Source organism: Phalacrocorax carbo, chromosome 4 (genome assembly GCF_963921805.1).
Source record: "Phalacrocorax carbo chromosome 4, bPhaCar2.1, whole genome shotgun sequence".
NCBI classification, from domain to species: Eukaryota; Metazoa; Chordata; class Aves; order Suliformes; family Phalacrocoracidae; genus Phalacrocorax; species Phalacrocorax carbo.
In genome coordinates this window covers 3052805-3075560 of record NC_087516.1, presented here as the reverse complement: position 1 = coordinate 3075560, position 22756 = coordinate 3052805, and the positions used below count along the sequence as shown (strand labels likewise).

At 44.7% G+C, this 22756-nt stretch overlaps 1 protein-coding gene across 4 annotated transcripts in view; it reads right to left on the bottom strand.

Moving 5' to 3' along the window:
- Window positions 1–22756, bottom strand: part of SLC4A11 (solute carrier family 4 member 11) — a 142853-nt gene that overhangs the window by 36653 nt on the left and 83444 nt on the right. For 2 of the 4 annotated variants that reach the window (XM_064448833.1, XM_064448836.1), the window contains exons 4-9: window positions 21695–21741; window positions 16915–17146; window positions 16216–16278; window positions 15594–15675; window positions 6022–6145; window positions 2583–2789 (exon numbers count right to left, since the gene is read on the bottom strand). In XM_064448833.1, the coding sequence (XP_064304903.1) occupies window positions 2583–2789; window positions 6022–6145; window positions 15594–15675; window positions 16216–16278; window positions 16915–17146; window positions 21695–21741 (755 nt within the window). The remainder of the gene's footprint in view (window positions 1–2582; window positions 2790–6021; window positions 6146–15593; window positions 15676–16215; window positions 16279–16914; window positions 17147–21694; window positions 21742–22756) is intronic. The other 2 variants (XM_064448835.1, XM_064448834.1) reach the window with 1 other exon arrangement.

Here is a 22756-nt window from a genome sequence, read left to right as displayed (position 1 = left end):
CATGTCCCTGCCATCGTTTTGATTTAACATCCTGATACTAGGTGGCCTTATCCAGGAGGCCAGAGTTGCATCCCCCTCCAACACCAAGCTGAAATCTTATAAGCCTGAAGGCTTACTAGCCTTTAGGAACTGCAGCTCAGGTACCCCGCACCAAATCCTTCTGTAGCCTCCTTACTCTCCTCTTCTGCAAGTCCTTTAGTGCTTTGCCCATGCTGCTCCTAATACACAAGGGAGGAAAGAGCAGCAAAAGCAACACAAACAAAAAAAGCCTAGATGAAGTTATTAAATGTTCCATTTTACAAATCCCTCCAAGACTCCTGCCATAAGCAACCATTGTTTGGGTTAGAGGAAGAGGCTAAGCCAGCACTTAACAGCAGTTACAAAGCCAGACAGAAAATATCTGCTCCAACACCACCGACCTTTTCTCAGTCCTCCCCCCTAAAGTACTGGGGGGCTGCACAAGTCTTTCACACAGACTAGGGACACAGACTATCCTTCCTCCTGCTGATGCCGAGCAAGCATAGCCTGGCCGTCTCAGCAAAGCCACACAGGTATCAGACAAAAATCACAGCCAGAAAGCATCATAACTGTTAGGGGCTCCTCCATGGACAAAATCACAATTAGATGCCTCAGTAAACAAGAGGCTTTCAGGCTGACTTAATTATGACTGAGTATGCAGCCTTGCCTAAATAACCCTCCGAGATGAGCCAAAGCAAACTGGCTGCTCTTGGCACGGCATGGTATGCAACTGTCAGGTCCCCTTCAGTATTTTAGCAGGGGGGCAAAACTAAGCACTTTCAAAAATCCCACTCACACACAGAGCGTTTGAGGTCCATTTCTCCATCACTGCAGGACCAAGAGAAGAAGGGAGACAGGAGGCAGATTTTTATGGTACCAAAAGGCTTTACCCTCCCCCTCCTGAGGGCTCGCTTGTCATAATACAGTGGCTCTGGATTAAGGTATCCATTTCACTGGGGGTGGTTCACAGGTTGAAATTACACCCCTGGTCTCGCGTGTTTGTGCTCATATGCTGCTTTTCTAGAAGGCTATCGCATAGGGCAGGTGAGGGGGTGGGGATGCTGCTGGAGATGGCTCTTACAGGAACTGAGGAATGTGGGCTACAATCTCAAATCAACCTCACTTCTCCAGCAAATCTTTGCCTGCCAGGAGAAGAAATCTCCATCCCGCTTCATAAGGTCTATGCTGGCAAGGCGGGGTGGGGGATGGCTTCTTCCATGACACACGAGAAAACAGAGTTATTACTATACAGGCTGCATCTTATGAGAGCTGAAGGATAAATTTAAAAACCCAACTATTTACCAAATCCAGACCAAGAACAGTCAACGCCAAGAGCAAACCCTAAAGAAATAAGTATCACTATATACAGCATTGGCTCAGAGCTGTCAGAAGTCTGCCCGGCCAAGGCTGCTTGCCCAGCAAGGCAGGTAGGAACCACCGCTTCTCAGGGTCAATGTCTACAAGCTCAGTGATGCATCCCGCCCTCCTGCTCACCAAACCACAGAGCAGAAAATCCTCTACGGATGTTTAAAAAGTGGTAGCTTTAGCGGAAGACAGAGCCAGATGCTTCAAACTGCTCTACCAAAAATCACCTTTGAAAGGCCAAGTGCAAATAGTTAAATGTACTTCACCTAAATTCGATTACTGCAACTACTCCAACTACCACAACTCTGAATGACCTAGGTTTGATGAGGGTTTCAGGACTTGTTCTGCAAACTTAAGAGCAGGTATGGAGTCCAGCAAAGTTCAAAGCGCTACCTATAAGCAAGGCGATTCTGCAGGAAAATCATGAGCTTTGCTCATTTCCAGATGTGCAGATCAAACCCCTTAAGTCTATTCCAGGAAAAAAGAAAATGTGATAAGTTAAGCAGCTTCTGCGCTGTAGGCAACCCAAAGCTTTAAGGTTACTTAGCTTGCTGCTTCTGTCCCCGAGTTAGAGATGGCACAGTTTGTTTTTCAGGTATGCTGTCTGGTTACAAAATGAATTTCTGAACGGAAAAGAAAAGCAATGACCAATACACAGGAAATTCCAGAAAAGAAAGCTGAATTACAGCATTTCCCTCAAACTTTAAAGTACAAAGCAAGTAACATTTTACAGAGCTACAGATCAAACAGTGAGAAGTCAGGCCAAATACTGTCAGGCAACTTTTAAGTGAAATTATCATGCAGGGATGGCCAAGTAGTCTTTTGGCTGCAGGAAAGACAAGCAGCAGCTTCCTTCAGAGACTTCTGATTGTACGGATTAAGTACCTTGGATCAACAACACACGGTGATCCATTAATCCCACCCTTGACTAAGCATCTGGAATCAAAGTCCTGTAACCATTTCAACCCCCTACTGCTCTGCATCCCTTCAGCACCTGCCTCTTTGAAGTGGTTTTTCTTTTAGATTTACAGCAGGAGCTGAGGAGGGTGGACATGCACACAGCGGCCGTACGTAGAAACCTCTGCGCTGAGAGCTTGCTAGGGCTCTGCAAGTGCTTCATCTCCTTACCCCAAACCCCTTGCATTTATACATTTGGACACCACTGAAGCAGGGACATGGCAGACGTTGACCAGCCTTACCTTGAGTGGCTTAGGACCATGTGACTTGTGCCCATCACTCATTGCTGAGGGTCTCTGATTCACCACCGTCAACAAGTGGCGTTGGTGGACTAAGGCTTCCTTGAACTCCTCTTCGGTTTTGGTTTCTAGCAGTTTCTGCCGAAAGGTTATGTCTGAAAACATCGTGGCAAATGTCCTGCCCACTTCTGTGGCAGTTTTGGTACTTTTCTGAGTGGAGGAACAAAAGAGACAGAAAAAAAACTTGTAACACTATTTTCTTTCACTTCTGAAAGGTAGAACTGCTGATTTGCCCTATTGTGCACCATCTGAAGAGCAAGCTGCCTGGCTTCCAGGACCTCAGAGACACCTGATGGTACATGTGGAAGCTGTTGCAGATGAGCACACCAACGATAGAGGATCCTGCTAAGGCACCAACACACAAGCCCTGACCAGAAACACTGATCAAGTAAGACTGATCAACTTTCCAGTATTCAATCCAAAGCTGAATCATGCTGAGCATGCATTTTAGCCCCAGTCTCCCTTCAAGGCTGCTAGGACTAAACAAATAAGAACCTCTGCTATCCTACAGCATCTCAGCATTACTGATACTGGGATGGAAAGATGCTGTAGTCAAGGTTCCTGCAGGTGGAAGTGTCCCAATCTCTCTCTTCTGGTAAGACCAAGATTATTGTGCACATCTGCTTCATCAGCTTCCAATTTTCTAGGCATTAAAACTCAATAGAGTTGGCTTCTCTGGGGCCATTCTGACAGCACAAGAAGAGATTTAGAGCTCTCAGCTAAAGTAACTACTGGCACAGAGCAAAGCATAGGAAAGCAGCAGCCAAACACATGCACAAGCAACACTGTCTATCTTCGTTAACTGCTTGGAAGGGGCAGGAGCCTTGCAAACATGAAAAAAAGAACAAGTGCCTATTTGCAGGCTTTAACGTTTCTGTGAGCCACAGGCCTGATCTTTGAAGGTCCGGCTTCAACAGTATCCAAGCCTGCTTTCATATTCCTCCAAGCATCTTGGAAATTAGATACAAAAGGAACAGTAAAGGAGACTGAGCTCCCTATCCCTCCACAAACCCAACAAATCCAAGATCTACAAACCCTGACCTGCTCAATGGCTCGTACCACTTTGCCTTAAGTATATTCTCTGTCCTGACTAAAGTTATGTAGAACCATAGCTCATTTAGAGCTCCTTTTGATGCAAAGTTTTAACACACCCGACTTAGCTACGCTCAAGACGCAGCAACTGCTAGAGACACCCAAACAATCGCCCTCCTTTGGACAGCCTCCAAGCTCCTCGTGTTACTGTGAAAGTAATAGCAAGCATATGTGATTGATCTGAATTAGTTTTCACGATTCATAACATTGCAGACGAACAATTTCTTCATGAACACAACCAAGCAATTCAGTGTTGCTTGACGCAGAAGCATGGACATGTGGGTGGCACTGCACTAGTCCCAAAGTCATCACTAACACTGTACTTGCTCCATCAGTCACATTGCCCTGCCTCCACCTCTCCTCCATCAAAGGGAACATCCCTTCAGACATGGTTGCAAGACATGTTCAACTGAAGCTTCTAGGGAAGGGTTTGGATTTAATTGAAGATCATCTGCTCTGGGAGTTGCTTTCAAAGTTTGTAACCTTGGTCCTTTCAGACTGATCCAGCCTGGATTTGCCATCAAGGGAGGCTTCTCCTGTCACCTCTAAGCAGTGAGAGTAGTCCTTGGGCTGGATACTGCAAGGGGCTACCTTCAAGCTGCCCAATGCTGCTCCCTTTCTTTGCTTTCCCAGAGACACTAACAATTTAGAGGAAGAGCACAGAGACTTGCAAGGGAACAAGGCTTTTTTCCCATCCTCTATATTAGAAAAGGCCAAGGATCTGGATTCCTCAACACAACAGATGCCCCTTTTCTGGGCTTTTTATTTTTCTCCCCAAGCAAGGCTCATTGAATCTGTTACTGTCAACAGGTTAATTATTTTAACTGCTGTACCAGAAATGCGTAGAGCTGGCTAGATAAACTCATTTAAAATAAAAAGCGTATTGGCAACTGCAGCTCTGCTTGGCCCCCACTCCCTTTCCTTAATTTGATGCTGTCCATTGGAACTGCAAACTTTCAGGATACAAGCGGATGCAGAGCTGTTTGCCGGGTGCTTTGCACGTAGCTGGCCGGAGATAAGCGAACTACCATACAATAAAAGACAGATCAATGCAATTGCACGCAGATTCAGTTGTTTGCCTGCTGCTGTTCATAAGGAACATCAATATGTTTTCAGCTTGTTGGGTTTGATACCTATGCCAAAAGCATTGAACTGCTCAGTTGGGAAAGATCTGCCAGAAATCCTGGGAAATAAGGAAACACCAGTATTTCCATTTAAACAAAGGTGGTGGTGGAGGGGAGGAGGAGACAGACAGACCAGACTAGAAGGTCCCAAGGTCACACAGATAGCATTAAAGAGCAGGAAATTGAATCAGGATATGTCCTTTTCCAGACAAGGTCCCCAGCCTCTCCAGCACCTCCCAGAAACACAGACCTAGCAGCCCCAACGTGTAAACAGCCAGCTTAAGTGTGAAAAGGTCTTGAGCTCTGAACCGTTCAACCATTAGAAGAACATATCATCTTGATCAAGCCAGGGCTTTCTAGGAAGACAGGATAGTGAACCCCACTTGACCCTAATGCCCCCCGCGATTCTGCAGTAAATATGTACTACTATGTCATTTGTTGGCCTTGTCTACACCAAAGAACCAGTAAGTACACTTAAGCAAGCTTTAACCTCGCTGTTTCAAGTGCCAAGAGCTGTGAAACTACAACCCAAAAGACCTCAGCACAGTCTGACCTTAAGAGCACCCCAGCCTGCAGATAGTCTCACCCATAATGCAATAGAGCTCACAAAACTATATCTTCCTCTTGGTTACATTGGTCCATCTACAGCTGCTGCAACCACATCTTCAGCGTAATTGTCAGTCCCATCAAGAGAGTTTGCTGGGAACAACCCAGACCTTTGCAGTGGTGCATCAGCTGCAGACTCACAAGAGCCCTTCACAAGCATGGCTTTAACCAGGAAGAGCGTTCCTTACCTCTAAAAAATTCCTTACCACTAAACTGGTAAAGCTGGAGTGGGGGGTAGTCTGGGGAGTGTTACAAGCATCATGGAGATAGCTCTAGCAAAAGGTGTATGGGGACTACAGACACTTGATCCTCAGTGTTCTCCTCTCCCAGTCAGGCTAGAGGCCATTCTCCAGTATGAGTCGAGGATGCAGCCAAGTAATCTACACCTCACAGACACTTCGAATAAACCATCTTGACAACTGCTGAGATGATCTCAGGCCTTTTCACATCCCCTTGTGTTTTAAGAATAATACATTGACATTAACACTAGAAGATGACCAAGGAAAAGCAATCCTGGGAGAACCCTCCAAAGCACCAGAGCAAGCAAGAGCAACACTCACCATTTTAGGAGGAGCCAGGACTAATATCACAAATCTCACTTCACAGGAGTTTTCACCCCAATTCTGAGGCCTCTCCAGGCGGCTGATGCAAACATGACGTCGCTGAAGGGACTTTATGGTGCAACTGTCAAGGAAGATGTCATTGTTATACATGGCACTGTGACACATGGCATGCGAGGTTTGTAATCTCACGTTTCAACTTTGAGAAATAGAGTGTTGTTGGTTGTGAAAGGCTCACTTCTGAAGTCTGAAACAGTGACTTTAAGTTACTGTTAGCCCAATTCTGCTAGCTTTTCGTGGAATTTGAACAGCCATGTTTTCATGGGGAATAACTCCCGATATTTTAAGGTGTGCTCTACCTCTTCCCCCATTTGCTTCTTAATAGCCAAGAAATCAAGACAGAGAATGCAACATACCTGGTACTTGCAGTGCTACAGAAGCTTCTACAAAAAAAAAACCGCCGGCGCCTAAATTACTGAAAAGCAGTTTAAGTTTAATTTCCTTTCACCCGATCTCCCAAAGTGCTTTTGGAAACGTTAAGGCAAGATGCCAAACCAATGCATTTCCACTTCTTTTGCCCTGGGCAGATCTTTGTTTGAATGGCTTTCCCTAGTTGCTCTCAGCTGCTGTTTTAGCCCTTTCTGGTACAGGTGTGTTACAGAAACCAAGCTGACCTCCTTGCTCAAGATCTACAGAGGCTGTAGCAGGTTACTGCTTAGAGGTAAATGCTTGGCTGCAACCCAGCCACCCCTGCTGGGCATGCGATGGCTGTCTGAGTCCCACAACAAAGACTAGCAACAGGTTGTTTGAAATAAACACAGAGATCACTTGTGGAAGCCATGAAATACCAGGTCTGTCTCCACCCAGGGATATTTTAAAAAAGCTGTGATCTGAGTAGCCATCATTTTTCCTCCTGGGAAATCCTGACAGAGCAGCAAAGCGGCTTGGTGCGGTTGCAGGAAGAGGTTAACACTAGCCTGGACTGCACATCTCCTGTTCCCATTAAAGCCACCTACTACTTAATTCTTCTGAAAAGCACTAATGAGATACATACGTAGGTTTTGACTATTGACACTGAAAGAAGTATGGAAGTGTGTTTTCCTACCTCAGGGTGATTCCCCCCTCCCCCCGGTTCAAAGTCACTTAGACTGCTTTCTCCCATTTATTCATCTAGCAAGTGTCTACCACTGACCTTAAATCATCTCTCCTTTAACTTCTCTTCCATAATCCTAGCCCATTCCTTTCCTTTTAACATGTATTCTCACACCCATGCACCCTGAATGTTGTCCCAGTAATGGCTTCTGAAGATCTTTGGCTGGACATAAGGTGCTCCCAACTAGTACATTTTCTATGAAGTTCTTAATAACTTGCATACAAAAAAATTGCACCACCAAGTATTTTCTTATTTAGTTTGACTTCCTGATCACAGATTGGAAGCAGCCGACTTACACAAGTTAATCTGACAAAGGCACTTCTCTGAGAGCAACTGAAGAGCTTAATTAGAGCAACACAGGCCATGAGTAAGACGACAGAGTTTCATTTATTTCCTAACTCCCCTCCACCACAACCCCTTGTCCTTGTTCTACTCAAATCAGCTTTAGAAGGGAGAAAGATCAAGGCAGGTCCTAAGGTTAGGAATAAATCTCTTCTAAAGTAATTGAAAACAGAGAGCAAGCTATCTTCTCCACTAAACCCATCGTTTGGATTTGTAACAATCCTTGTCCTTCCCTCCCAAGTGATTAAACGAGCACAGACAAGACTGGTTTTCACAAGCAAATCAAGGGCCTCAGTAGCAATCCTGCTGTGGCTAGACAGCATACAAGTCTCCTTGTGTTACAGTTTGGGAGGTTAATGGGTGAAATACATGAACTCTGGGCTTTAGACTAACAGTAGAACCTTCAAGTCGTCCAACATCTTCAGTTCTCTCACCTTCATCCACATGAACTGGTCAGTGTTAGCAACAGTGACCCTTATTTTGTGCTTTGTTCTCAGTATTTTCATACCTCAGGTGTGGAGCTCACGAACTAATTTGTTCTGAAAAGGAAAGCCTTCTGGGCTTTTTGAACATCATGTCTATTCTGGAGATGGCCAGAAGCATCTATCAGATACCTATTGCTCACAGAGCTGTACTAATGTTTTCCAGACATCCCTTTCCAATCATGTCTATCAGGCAGTACCCAACCTAGCAAGAACTACAGGAGCACAAAGCATGGCCAGAGAAGACTTGTTACAGGACAAGGGCTGATCGCACCAGCACATCCCTAGGAGCCTGAAGTGCAAGGCATGCACGTAAACCTGATTTTGCACATGCTGTGGAGGTACAAGTTGCCAACCACCTCTTGGCAGTGCTGCTCATCAGTACCTGCTTGCCTGCTCCCACACCTCTGGACTAAATCCAAGAAACTGAAATATCGTAACCCCCCCGAGAATTTCAGCTTGCTCCTACTCAAGGAAGGAAAGCCAACATAGAATCACCATAGAATCATTAAGATCGGAAAAGACCTCTAGGATCAGCAAGTCCAACCACCAACCCAACACTACCATGTCCCCAAGTGCCACGTCTGCATGTTGTTTGAACCCCCCCAGGGACGGGGACTCCCCCACCTCTCTGGGCAGCCTGTGCCAGGGCCTGACCGCTCTGGCAGGGAAGACATTTCCCCTCATCTCCAACCTAAACCTCCCCTGACACAGCTTGGGGCCGTTCCCTCTCGTCCCGTCACTGGTGACTTGGGAGCAGAGACCGACCCCCCCCTCACTCCAGCCCCTCTCAGGCAGCTGCAGAGAGCGAGAAGGGCTCCCCTCAGCCCCCTCTGCTCCAGGCTAAACCCCCCCAGCCGCCCCCCAGCACACTTGTGCTCCAGACCCTGCCCCAGCCCCACTGCCCTTCTCTGGACACGCTCCAGCCCCTCAAGGCCCTTCTTGTCCCGAGGGGCCCCTCACATGCAGGGCTCCTGCTCCCCTAGCAACAATATGTGAAGTCATGTAGCAATCTAGCAAGTTATTTGGCAAAATCTGTTATATAGTGCAAATTAAGCATGCCACACGTTCTTCTGTAGCTAGCGTTCTCCCTGAAGTGACAGTTACATTTCAGCTCCAGTAAGTTGTCTCTAAGGCCGTGCTTTCCAGAGGTGACAGTCCTGCCAACAGTGCCAGTCCACAAGGCTACATCACTGGAGCTCAAGAGCTTCTTGGGTATGGAGGGGAAAACCTGACTCTAAAAGGCTGCTCTTTGTTCTTGGATTGCTTTCACATACAAGCTAATCTTCCTGACAGCCATGCCACAACCTTGTTTCTCTAAATCAGAAGTCCACTGTTTCCTTACCTTGAGGGACAGGATAGTGCGTAACACGAGGATCTCCTAGTGCTTAGGCAGTAATGGAAGGTTTAGCAACACTGAGCACGTTCAAGACACCAAGAAACCCACTGTCATTATAACCCACTTTTATCTGGAATTGTTTTATCCACAGAGCTGCAGTTTGGGACTTCTTACACCAAAAGACAGCCTTTTCCAACTCTTCCGTAAAGAGCTCTATTGGCACTGCCACCTGCACCTGAATACCAATATCGCTTACACCAGTAAAGTTGAGTGAAGAATTTCCAGCCTAGCTTAGGTCAATGTATGGACACAATTTAAGTCAATAATACCTTTACAAATCAGGCTGAGTTAGTTTAGTGAGGGTAAACCAGGGTGCCACCAGATTTAAACAGGTGCCACAGAGAAGGTCTGATGCACCTGAGCATTGCTGCATGGAGGGGAGAGACGGTGCCCTTGTCCAGACTGCAGCCTCTTCTACACCAAGCCTCATCTTGTTCTGTTATATCAATTTATTTGGGGGGGGGAAAAACAATCCCTGTTGTCTCAGTTCTTCTGGTGCAGGCCAAGTCACTTCTGCCCATGCATCATTCAGCATCTCAAACTTTCCTTTAAATTTAAGCCAGTATTTAGCTGATTCAAATCCTATTCCCTGGTGTAGCACTTACAGATCCCACTTTTGTTTTAACTCCAGAATCCAGATACAGATATAATACAAACCAAAATTGCAGTCCCTGTTAGACTTGTGTAAATATTTGTAAAGGACAAAAAAAAGGTTATTTCGCTCACATGGAGAAATCCCAAGTTATGCAAGACCGCAGGTAAAACTCCGCATAGTTCAGGCCAAGAGGAGAACCACTTTCAAAGTGAAGCAACTTTTTTTCAAGTAGCACTTCAGTGAATTCCTACTAAAAATAAAAAAAAAAAAAAAAAAAAATCGGGAAGTCTAAATAGCCAAAGCCCCCAAAAAACTGAGAACTAGAAAGACCTTTTCAGCAGACTCTAAATCACATCTGGTTTGGCCAAAGCCTCTAAGTTCCCTTTTGGTTTGGGTTGAGCTAAATTTGATTCTCCTTTGGTTTGGCCAACAATCTGAAAAATCTATTTTCACCCAGTATTAATCACACAAGGAAAAGCTGGGCTATGATTTAATGAGATGCCAGGTTGTATTCTCAGCAATTTTATCTTGATCCTCCAATAACTGAGCTCATAAAAAGCGCATTTAAATTATTGAACGCATTCCTGCTTCGCTGCCCTCCTCTTTCCAGGCTGCGTATCTAGTGGCATTGAGCATGGCGCTTGGATGGTGAGAACTGGCAACGCTCCACCAAAATCACTGATATACCGAGTCACACAGGCTGCAGGTCTGCCCCACGCCCAAGATGTTATCAGAGTAATAACACATTTCTCAAACAAATCATAAAAAGGGTCAAACTATGGAGACCCAAGAGAAACAGAAACCCTCTTTAAACAGGGCAAGAAAGGAAGTTAATTCAGAAACAAATTATCCCCTGCAGTAAGAAAAAGTGCCCAGCAGAGGTAATCAGCTAGCCAGCCTTTTCCTGTCCTGATGCAGAACAATGACACTTCTTGTTCTCATCCACTGCAAATAAATCTTCCTCCGCAGAGCAGCTCCAGGCACAAGCGTTCAGAAACCAGAATTTGCAAGTGAAGAATGAAGCTGTGACCAGCAAGCCAGCTCACCCGCAGCTTTGCGCAGAGTGGTTTCAGCCAAGTCGCTCTAAGCCGGGTATCTTTTTGGACTGGTATTGTACTCTGCTGGGCTCCAGAAAGACCCATCCTCCATAGCAAATAATCTCCCGAGGGGAAAGTATTTCCTACAGGTCAAGGCATAAGGAGACACCTTCTCCCCCTCCCTGTAGACATGCTACAGGCATTAAAACAAGTCATCCTTCTCTCCAACAGATCTCCTTTGGGGCTCAGATTCCTAATGAGGGTTTGAAATGGAGATCTTTTCAGAACAGAGCACTTGCAAGGGTTTCAGCTTTCCAGCAGAACCCAGGACAGCCCAACAAGGGCAGCTACAGGTACTTAAAAGAAAATTAATCAATTCTTTGAACCCAAAGAACACTTGAGAGATGATAGTTATAGATTTCAGAGAAGAGGCTCTTGTTTACAAGATTCCAAATCTTGTAAACATTCCTCTAAAGGAGAAAATTTGTTTTAAACAGTTCAACTGTTTGATTTCCCACAGCATCCCATTTTGCTCTTTGAAAGAAGGAGCAATATTCTGAGGAATACCCAGTGGCTGAAGCACCTCTATTTGAAATCTATTCAACAGCTACATCAGAAGCAACACGGCTTTTCTATAGACCCACAAACCTCTGGGTCTCAACAAATCCTTAAACACGTGAAATGGGCTTCGCGTTACTTTTGTTGAGAGATCCGTTAATAGCACGTTTCACAAAAACATCAGTTATATGTTAAACTTGAGACGTCATTACTCTTCAACTTTACTCTTATTTGAAGAGCAGCCTTGCTTGATATCCAAAATAACCTCACAATACCTGTTTTTGAAAGGCTACCTGGGTTTTTCCGAGTTAAACTCCTCCACAGGAGCCATTGCAATGACACACTGTATCAGAGTAAGCAATTTTATAGTAACACTGTGCATACAAACCACTAAACCACTCTTTGCTTGCAGAGAGGTTTTTCTCTCTTTGCCTGTTAAAACAGCTTTAGCAAATCAGTTGAATGCACTGAAAATAAGTCCTTTGCCAATCCATGTGCCTTATCAATGCAGCCAAAGGAAATTGCTGCTCAACTACTCAATCCAGACTGCGAAGCAGCTTGCTTTCATGGTTTTGTTTTTTTTTTTTTTTTCCTGCAGATCCAGCTTTGGAAGAAAGCAATTATATCTATCTCCTGGCAAGAAGAACATAGCCTGGAAGTTGTGATGCCTGGGGAATTCCACTCAGCTCAGGCAGCATTTGTTCAATAACTCACACAGCTGGTGTTTCTCCTAGGAGGATGTCAAAGAGAGAGATCTACCAGCAGACAGTTAACAGTTACTTTAACATCCTTAGCATTAGGTATCATTCACTCCAAGGGGAAAAACAATTAAAGAAATAGGCATTTGCGTCTCAATTTGTCAGAAAATAACGAACTGGGTGCGACAGGGCTTGGCTTGTGATGACAGCCACTTCTCCTTGTACATCCCATTGGATAAGAGAGGGGGAAGACACACCTTCCTTAGGCTTTCTGAGCCACAAAGCTGTGCAACAGCAAAACCAATAGCTCTCACAGGGGCTTCTTCCCCATTTTTCCTGACCCAAAACATTCAAATCATCCAGTTTATCCGCCCCTCAGGCTCTGGGTGGCTCACGGGGAACTCCAAGCACTCCCCTGCAGTACCTCTACCTGCTGCAGTCACTGCATGCTGGAGGGGTAGCAGAGTACCCCCCGAAGCTCCTACTAACAGCAAAGCTTCACAGTGAAGCAGCAAGAGATCGGCACGTCAGTGTCTTGCTGTTCTGGCAACTACTATAAATAGGGGAAAGTTGTGTCCATGGTTTCCTAGGTATGAGATCACATCCTTGACTGATGAAGCTGATCTGCAGCTCTGAAGATTTGCTTTCTCGTTAGAAAACCATCGCATGCACAGACACCTAGCAGCCTTCATTCCTCTAGAGCTGAAGCTTGCCGGTTAGTGGAGCACGCAGCATTGTGCTACTCTCAGCTATGCAGACTACTTAAATCAAGGAGTCTCAAGGTTTCCGTGAGCTTATGTACCATGGTACAGCTTCAGCAAGATCAGGTTCTGGTCATTCTTGACAAAAGAGAAAAGCCCTAAAGCCTATTGTGAATCAGAAGCCAGTTGTTTTCCTGGACTTCAGTGGAACACTCAGACCTCAAGATCTTCAGTTCCCCAGTGGTTTGTTGTCATGTGGCGTTAGCCCAGGTCCAATGGTACATCGGACCTTGCTGGCAGTTCAATACACCTGAAACACCCAGGAAAGTATTGATTCCAGCAGAAGCAGAATAACTATTTCAACCTAAGTTTTTCCCATCACTCTTCCCAGTGAGGATAAGTCAGATGAGAGCAGCCCCCTCTAGCACAGAAGAGAGGGAACCAAATTTTACTGTTAGAATGCTCTTCTGCAGCCAGGCTCCGCACAACTCAGTGAAAATCCTACAGAAGTTTTTTCTTTCTGACTACGCTAATTTGGCTTTAATATCTCTCTCAAAGTCAATGCAGAAGGAGCACTCCCAAAGCCATGCCTCGCAACTGCTCTTCCTCATTAATATAATCCTATCATGATACTGCAGCCTACCTCATCCACTAGGAATAAAGAGTTAAAGTGCACAAAACCCAGCAGCGCTAATAAAATTTAGCAAAGGGTACAGACTAAATGCAAGGATGAAGAACAGCAGATATCTTAAAGGTTCTTCCTACTCACATGGAAACTTTTCTCATCAATAAATTCCTTTTACTTCAGGGTTTTGGAAGTTGTTTTGCAACCCGACTTCAAGAAAAACGTAAGATCTAAAAATATGGTTCACAATCTGTTGCACAATAGCTACAACAGAAATACAGTGCAATAATTAGATAATTATAGTTAATAACTCATCACACTGCTTTCCCACCACTTTCTTCTCCCTCTTCAGAGTAACAAAAGGAAGAGACAAGGAAAGTTTTGCACAAGACACCTTCAGGCTGTAAGCTTATTTTTCAAATCCTGTCTTGTCATGGAAGCTAGTATTACTCACATGGATGCATTTAAAGCTTTGGCACACTTTCTGCATAAAGGTTGAACTTTTCATGTGTTGAAAGTCTGAACCCTTTTCAGCTTCATGTATATAATCACAGCATTTGTGTCATGGCCTCTAGAAATGCTTTGTCAAGTCAACGTTCTCCAAAGCCCTCCACAGAGCCCTGTCAGATGCCATGGTAGAAACTTCTACCCTCTACCTTTCCTAGAGCAGGATGTACATATCCTTATTGCTGTCATCCTACCTATGGCATTCCAAAGGGGAGAAAATGGCTCAAAAACCCTCTTAGTTGATCAGTACAGAAAGACCATTTTACTGTATGAACCTGTTTTTTTCTCCGTGCAGGCTGCTCTGTACGTGCCCAGCGTATGAGTGGAACTGACAGTAGCACACACAGCACAGACATTATCTGTTCATTTATTTTACGGAATAGAGCCCTGATATGCTGTAGTTTCATTTTTACACCTTTCTCTTTCGTAACAGATTAGAAAGAAGGCGGAGGGGGGGTGTTGGTGCTTGGTTCTTTAGGGGCTTTTTTTGCTTGTTTTAAATCATTTATTTCCAAGGCAGAATACTCTACATTTTTTCCAGCCATAAGCAGAGGGTAAGAGAAGAACTGTTAGTTGAAGGAAAGTTACTGTGACAGGATTTGTAGCAAACCGGCTGTGAAGGCTTACACATGCATGCACTCTGCAAGACTTTAAAGCACCTAATCAATACAACCTCATAATTTCTCTGGGAATTGACCTATTTCTTGACAACTTGATTTAGAAACTGCATACACATAAGGCAAAAGAAGTCAAATCTCATTGCTTTGGCTGGGTGACTCAGGTTCTGGCCTTCCCCTGCAAAGCGGCAGTTTGCCTCACCCAATATGCTTGACTTTGAGACAACAAATTCAAAACCAACTTGGTCAAGTGGAAGCTGGGGAGAAGCCACTATATCTCAATTCCCAGGTGACAGTCCTTACTGTGTTAAGGGTCTGCTCCAGTGCTTAACAGTGTTGACAATTAATCAGTGCCTGAAATAATTGTCAAAGTAATCAATGTCTAAATAGTGTCGGAATTTCTGACTTCAATTTACAGTTACAAAGTTCAGATGTTTTCAAAAAGACCCAAGAAATTCTTTTGGTACAAGCTCCCAGACTTTGGTAAGCAAAGTAGTCCATGAACCAGTTTCCTTGTCCCTTTCAGAAGTTCTTCTCATTAACATTTCTCAGTAAAACATTTTCTGGCTCAGATTTTTTTCAGCATTCTTAGCTTGTTAACACCAGATTCCAACAGAATCCAAGAGCTCAATGCCCTGTAGATACTGTAGTCATCTCTGCCCAGGCTACTGCCCGTCCATTTGCAAAGAGGAGCAGCCCAACGCCAAGACTGAAATCCCACAGGCCAAGATGGATGGAGAGGGTATCACCATCTTGGTTTACACGGACACATTCTGAACCGCTATTCCTCCCAACAACAGGAAGAGTTACAAGTTTTGAGCAGCCAGTGGATTCTGCTAATATAATCCAGGTACTTACATGATACAGAGCCAGGACTGCTGATACTGCACCCCTGTGACTGTCGCTGTGACCCCTTGAATTGTATCTGATAAGAGGTGAACTGGGAAAAGAAGAGAGGGAAATGTTACAGGCTGTCCACATTTGGTTTGCAACTGCAAATAACATTTCCTTTCAAATGGAAGCTGAGTACTAATACCAAGCATACTTATTGATCTGCACAGTGGATTGATGCAAGGGTGGGGGGTGACAGAGAAAGATGGAAACTTTTGTCCTGTTGCTTTTGAATTTTATTCTTAAGCTATTCACAGCTTGGAAAGGCAGCTGTTTTCTCCTCCCAACATCAACCTACTGCAATATTAGATTATTAGATTAGCATTATTCAACACACACAGACAGGACTGGAAGAGGTGTCATCTCCTGACTCCCCTGCCCTCTCTCTCCCACTTCCTAACTACTGTTCTCAGATTATTTTATGGCATTGCTTTTGTTTTTTCTATTGGCAGAAAGCCTAAATTAAAGATATTATAAATGCGAAGCTCTAAGACAGGTAGCAAGAAGTAACCAAAGCATGAACATGCTTACTACATGCTCAGGACTTGACATATCTTTTAAACAAATTCACTGAGGCTGTGACAGTTACATTTGAGGTGCGATGTACATGTTTGTATATTCATTCCTGTTGACTCTGAAACATCATGGGTGCCTACAGAAAAACAACGCTTAGTTAAGCTTCTTTACATCTTGGGCTAAAAGGTAGTGATTTAGACTATGCTATGACATTTGCTGATAGTTTAAGGTCACACATGAGCCAACAACATTGGCCAGGGCTGCCCTAGTTGAGTTTTGGAGGAAAACAAAGCTCCTCTCATCCCTTCCAGTGGGCTGGGAGCAACACGAAGGCTCAGCCCTCCCCAATCCGTTACTTGCCCAAAGCAGTCAAGCTTCCCCAGCCTGTATGAATTCAGATGGAGAATCACAAGGCAAAGGAGCCATTTCTGAAGAGACACCAGCAAATGTCTCTTTGCCAAAGAGCATCAGACACTTGTCTGAGGACAAGCACACCTAATGGGTCCAAACAGACAAGGCACTGCAGTGCTGTAGACTTCTCCCCCCAGAGGCCACCACAACGTGTCCTCTTAATGAAACAGGGGCAAGACTCCATCCAAAACAAAAAAACCCTAAAGACATTACACCCTTCAGCCTGGGCGACATGGAAAATGAGCCCCCAGTGTCACATGCAAGCCTGGGGACCACGCAGTAGCGAGTGTTCTTTCCACCAATGGAAAGAATGACAACTTAACAGTAACACACAGGCAAAAGCAAATCGAAAGATGATTACCATTCCCTTCCCGTGGGGTCCCTGAATCTGTGAATAAAGTGCTCATGATTTTCTCGAAGTTGCAGCTTGGCTCCATGTTCTCAGGATCTTCAGCAAAGTGTTTCAGCATCTCTCGAAGAACATCGTCCAAGGAGGTGGCTGTTTCATCAAGGATGATGCTGGCTCTGGCCAAGAACCCATCCAGGTCTCGGTGGGCTCTGACTTCCTCCTCAAAATTCTTTAATTTCAGGTACTGTGTTAAGAAGAGGTCAGTGTTAGACAGCTGTACACAATACTCAACAGCAAAGGACTGGGATTCATGTAGTTCACACGCAGACAGTTTTGTTGAGGTTATGTCACCAAACCAATGCTTCTGAAGTCACTTTGACCATTCAGATCACACTATAGAAGAAAAGAAGTTTCATGTTATATTATTAAGGCATTGAAGGCTGGCATTTTCAAGGCTTATCCTAACAGTCACCACAGGTGACTGCCTAGGCACCATTTACACCCTGACATAGAAAGCAGAACTAAAAAAATGCTTTTGTTGCCTAGGATAAAGCACAGAAGTCAGCCTAAAAGCCAAAATGTTTAAGGTAGCATTTAAAGCCCTCTTTAGGTTGAAATAATTCAAGAATTTTGCAGAAACATGGGAAGTTATTTGTAAGAAATGGACTCTGAGCTCAGCAGCATGAAAAAGTTACCAGTACGCTTCTCTGCAACCTCATATTCAGTTGGAACTAACCCAGTTCTTAAACTGGGAACCATCTCTTCTCCCCAGTGCTCCCATTAGGGAGCCTGAAGTGGGAGATGGGGAATGCCATCCAGCCCATCATCTTTTTTGACACTTCCTAAATTTCTCTTGTTCCCACTCCCAAGGAAGTTTTAATTCCTTTGTGTGTAACACTTAGCTTTGAATCAATAAAAAAAAGAAAGACAGCAAACAGAGGCTGAAACTGCCTCAGATCTGCTGCTTCCCTTTGCTGCCCCAGGCTTGTTGGCCTCGAGATGGAAGAAACAGCGATGCTTAGTACAGAACCTCAACTTATTTCTGTATTTGTCAGCTGAGAAGTTTGTTAACTGAGTAAAACCAAACTACAAGTGCATTGTTCCCATTTCGCAGTCCTTGGAAATACACACACACACAGTTAGTTAGCACTCACAGCGCTGACCAGGAAGGACTGACAGTCCTGTCCTCTCCTTCAACAGCTTAAGATGGAGCGAGGAAGTGGGAACAGCACTTTGTTATATGGATCTTCCTTCTGACAGGAAACCAGCCAGGCTTGAATTCACGATGTTGAGGACCAGATTGTCAAGATACATTTAAGCCCTCAGTTGCCCTTAAGCTCAGTAAGAATCAAGCTCTGAATTGCTTTTAAGAGTCTGACACCAAGTTGTCTCCACAACCAGGACCTTGGCACACACCCCCCAAGTTATGGGACCACCCCAGAGCCCGAGTAATGGATACCCTCTTCTCACACATACCCTCTCTACCTTTTCCATTTATAGCCTAGACACAGGGAAAAAAATGCTAATATCTCACAAATTACTGTAATTATGACAGCAACTATCAAGTTGTCAGTACAAATCCATTGCAATTAGCACTGTTTTACTTTGCATCAATCAATTCTTACACAGCATCTTTGAGAGGGAGGATTCTCTGAACGATTTCAGCTCCCACCCCCACGGCTTTGTTGCCATCTGCTCTTAGGAGAGGAGACAGTGACACAGCTACATTACAACTCCACCTAAGAGACCAAGTTAGTCTCACATTATCACTGCATGAGAGCAGGTTAAAACACCTACCACCGTCTGTAACACTGGTGTTCATGGGGCCGCGATATGACCAGCAACCACCTCCCCAAAGGTAACTCATTTCAGCTTGTCTGGCGCTCAGAGTCCAGCCTAGGATGTAGGTTCAAACAGCAAAGAGGCCAAATGACCTAGACAGGATTTAACAAAGTCGATGGCAGAGGAGGTGCCTGTGGAGGTATGAGGAAGGTTAAGAGCATCGGGAGTGCCGCGGTGCCAAAGAGCAGCCTGCAAAAAAGCAAGGCTGGCTTTGTGTCACCAGCTTCCCCCATGCATGAAAGAAGCCACCAGAGGCAGAACAATGGAAGGAGAAAGTTGAGGGATAGCTGAAGAACAGCAGAAACGAATCAAAGGTATTCAGAAGAGGGCTATTATCTGCCCACATCCTCTCAAATCAACCCTGATCCTCCAGCGAGCTGTGCACAACAGCGTTGTTTGCTTGTTGTGGCATACGCCACCACCAGCAGCTTACTGCTAGTCATAAGGATTCAGCTCCAGGTCTGCCACAGGCTTCAGGTAATGCCTTGAGTAAATAATTTTCCATGCCTCAGGACTGCTGTATTCCCCTGCTCCTTTGTAAGAAGTAGGAGCAATACCCATCCTTACTATCACTCCCGCAATGTTGGGGAACATATGCATGTTAAACATCACAAGGCAACTAGCCACCATGAAAGGATATATTTATATCGCTCCCTGAGACAAACCAAAGTCAAATTAGTGGAAGCACTGGTACAGCGAGTCCTCGGAGATGCTCAAACAGAACTGTTCCAGTCAGGACACCCAGTGGTTTTATGAGGGATTAATGATTGCTCCTTCACAAATATTTTTAGCTAGATAGTCAAGTCACACCAGGATATTTCATGCTGGAAACTGCTTAGCCAGGAACTCAAGACAGCTACCCAATAGCCATTTAATAGCCTTGAGTATCGGTGATTGCAAAGCTGCACGTTGCATTGTGGCAAGAACAGAGGGTGTCGTGCCAAAGAAGGGGGAACACATTGAAACAGCCTCCCCCAACTTCAGGCAGGTCTCCTAGCCAAAGTCACACACTATCTGTGCAAAAAAGAGCTCTCAACACTCATCAAGAAGGCCCAGCATGCAAGTTCTCTGCTGGGTGGCTGGCTCTGGAGACCACCTCTGCTTACAGACGCTGCAAGAACCTTATGAGAAGGGCTGTCCAAAAAGCACGTTGTCCTGAGCAGACCTCTACCGGTGCTGTTGCCATGGTCACTTGGGCCAATTCCCTCAGAAACACACAACGATGGTGATTAAATAGCTCAAACCCTGTTGAGGGGCTTCTCCTTATTTATGCCTACCAAGAGCCATGCCAGACAGCAACTTCCCTGAGACAGATTGCCCTTCCAGCACTCCTGAAGGGACACAAGAACCACAGGCTACCACCAGACACAGGGAACAACCTAGCAGGGAAACATCTCCAGGCAAAGCTTCTGAGCTGACCACCTTTCTGCTCGCAATTCCCCCCTTCCCAGGCACTTGAAGCCATCTCCTCCATGACACAGGTCCCAATTTCCTTGGCATTTGGAGCACAAAATTTCCACTCATCCTGCCTCAAGGCAAAAATTGGCAATACTATGTTTTCTCAAGCCCTGCTAACGCATGCTAGCTCTCTGGTATTTGTTGCTCAACAGCACACCAAAATACTTGAGCATGAACTACAGGCCAGAAAAGCAGGAATCCTACAGCTCTGAAAAGGAAAAATAAAATAGAAGAGACAATTATGTGTTAGCAGTTTCCAACTATTTCTTATCAGAGACAGATCCTTCTTTTGGGCTTAGAATTTGCACTTTAGGTGATTAAGTTCTCAGGTTACTTTCAGTCAAGTGTATCCAACTCAGAGAACCTTGGCACTAGCATTAGACAAGACAAATTATTGACAAAGACTTTTCCATTCCTGAGCACAGAAGAGCTTGTTTTAACTTCTATGACTTAATTTTAAACCATTTTTAATTTTTCTGATGGTAGTGGGTTTGTTTTGGGCTGGTTTTTTTTGTGGGGGTGATTTTTGTTGTTTTTTTTTTTTTTTTTAAACGGCGGGGGAAGGTTTCTACTAAGTCAGCCTGCTGAAACACCTTTTCAGAATTTGAGCTGTCTTAGAGGCCTGAAGTAAAGCAGAGTTAAAGAGCTTTCTGGGATTCCCTAAAAAAGCCCCCAAGGCTTTGGTACACAGATTTAAGAACCCAAGTTACAACTTTCAAAACCTGCAATATATGATTTACCGCCATTGGTGACGGTACAAGTTTTGATGCCGCCAGCCAGCCCCTCCAATCATCACACAAGGCAAGAGTCAAGACAACTGAAAGCACCGTGAGCCATGCCTCAGCCCCAAAGACCCAGACTTCATGTGGTATTAAATATCATCCCATTTCCTCTTTGCATACTTTCTGTGTACTTTTAGTCGGACGTTTGTAGTGATACGGCCTATACGAGGGTTTCTTGCATTTTCACCTTATCATTATTGAGTTACTGTCTCGAGAACAAGCGTAAACTAAGTGTTGTTTCCTAATCATCCTCCTAGACTGTGTGTTTCCAGGGAATTCACTCCTGCTGAACCTCGTGAAGGCAGACCTGATTAGCAGGAATAAACAGGAAACCAAACCACAGCAATGTCTATTGGGTGTTTCTGCTTTCGGCCCAAGAGGAGCTCAGCAGCCAGAATCTCTACGGTGTACACTTGGACCCTTTTGCAGGCAGCTGCAGAAGAGAAAGTGATGAATTATCATGTCAAGGAATTGTCTGGGCAAAAAGCTGTGCAACAATCAGAATTACAGATAAATTGTTTAGAGAACACGCAGCGCATGGCTTTTTAGGTTTAAGGACAGAGGAATTAAAGGAAAGAGGCATTAATATACCCCCTGTTTAGACCATTAAAACACACTTCTCCACCCCCAAGGAGCATTTCCAGATCCTTTTCTCTGCTTCTAGATAATGAAAAGAAATAATAAATTGATCACACAGCATCCCTACTTACCTTCCTTGATGTGTGCAGTAACACGCAGCCAGCACTTTCATTTTCAGCTGGAAAGGGGAGAAAAAATAAAGCAAAATCAGAGAAGTGTTACTATCACAGGTACCTGACAGGCAGCAGGAACCAAGCAGGAGGCTCAGAACAAGTATATCTCTCTTGGCAGAAGGTGATCCCTAAAGAAAAGCCGGGTATTCAACTTTTTCAACATTTCCCATTTTGAAAGCATAAACCAAGCATAGAAGCAGCCTTGGGGCGTCATCTGATCAGTTGGGGTTTGTGTCTGGTAGCATTTTTTCCTGGTGTCCTCTGTGCCCCCACCCCCCCATTCCCTATGTATTTTTACTTCTCACTTCTCTCCCCACCCTCCACCTCCCCCCAAAAAACCCTTAACTCTTAATCCTTTAGGTAATCATTTAATCCAATGCATCGTTGTTTGATAGATTGAGGCTAAGACTGCATGAGTCACGCTCGTTTGGAAACCATTCTTGTCCTTGTTAAAGAGTCAACAATAACACCCAGGCACTTCCAAGGGAGCAGGCTGCGAGAGATCACACGCAGCGACTCGAAGATGAGCACATTAATGTCCTGTCAACTCACCACGCTGCCTCCATAAATCTAAGCATAAAGCAACAGAGCTCTTGGGAAAGAAAACTGCTGTTTAGAGACTATTAAATATCACTTAGTATGTTATGTGGACAGGGATACCCAAGAAGTTCCCAGTTTAAACTCCCAAGCACCAAGCTTAACGTCTTCTTCGGGTATCTGTGAAACAATATTGGGGTATAGGCTAAAAACATAAATAAAACCCAGGTATTTTTGCCACAAGGCCACTCTACACCGCTCGCATCCAAGGCAGTGTCTCTGTAGCATCGCTAGTACCACAGGTACTGTCTGTGCACCCTTCTCCTCCAAAACACCCCAACAAGGTTGACCCACTACCAAAATGCATGATGCGCATGAACAGTTTTCACTCAAGTAAGTGTAGTGACAGCATGGAAAAAACCCACTGAGGACCAAAAACTTTTCCAGAGGCCAAGCTGTGGAAAAGTACAGAGATGTAAACGC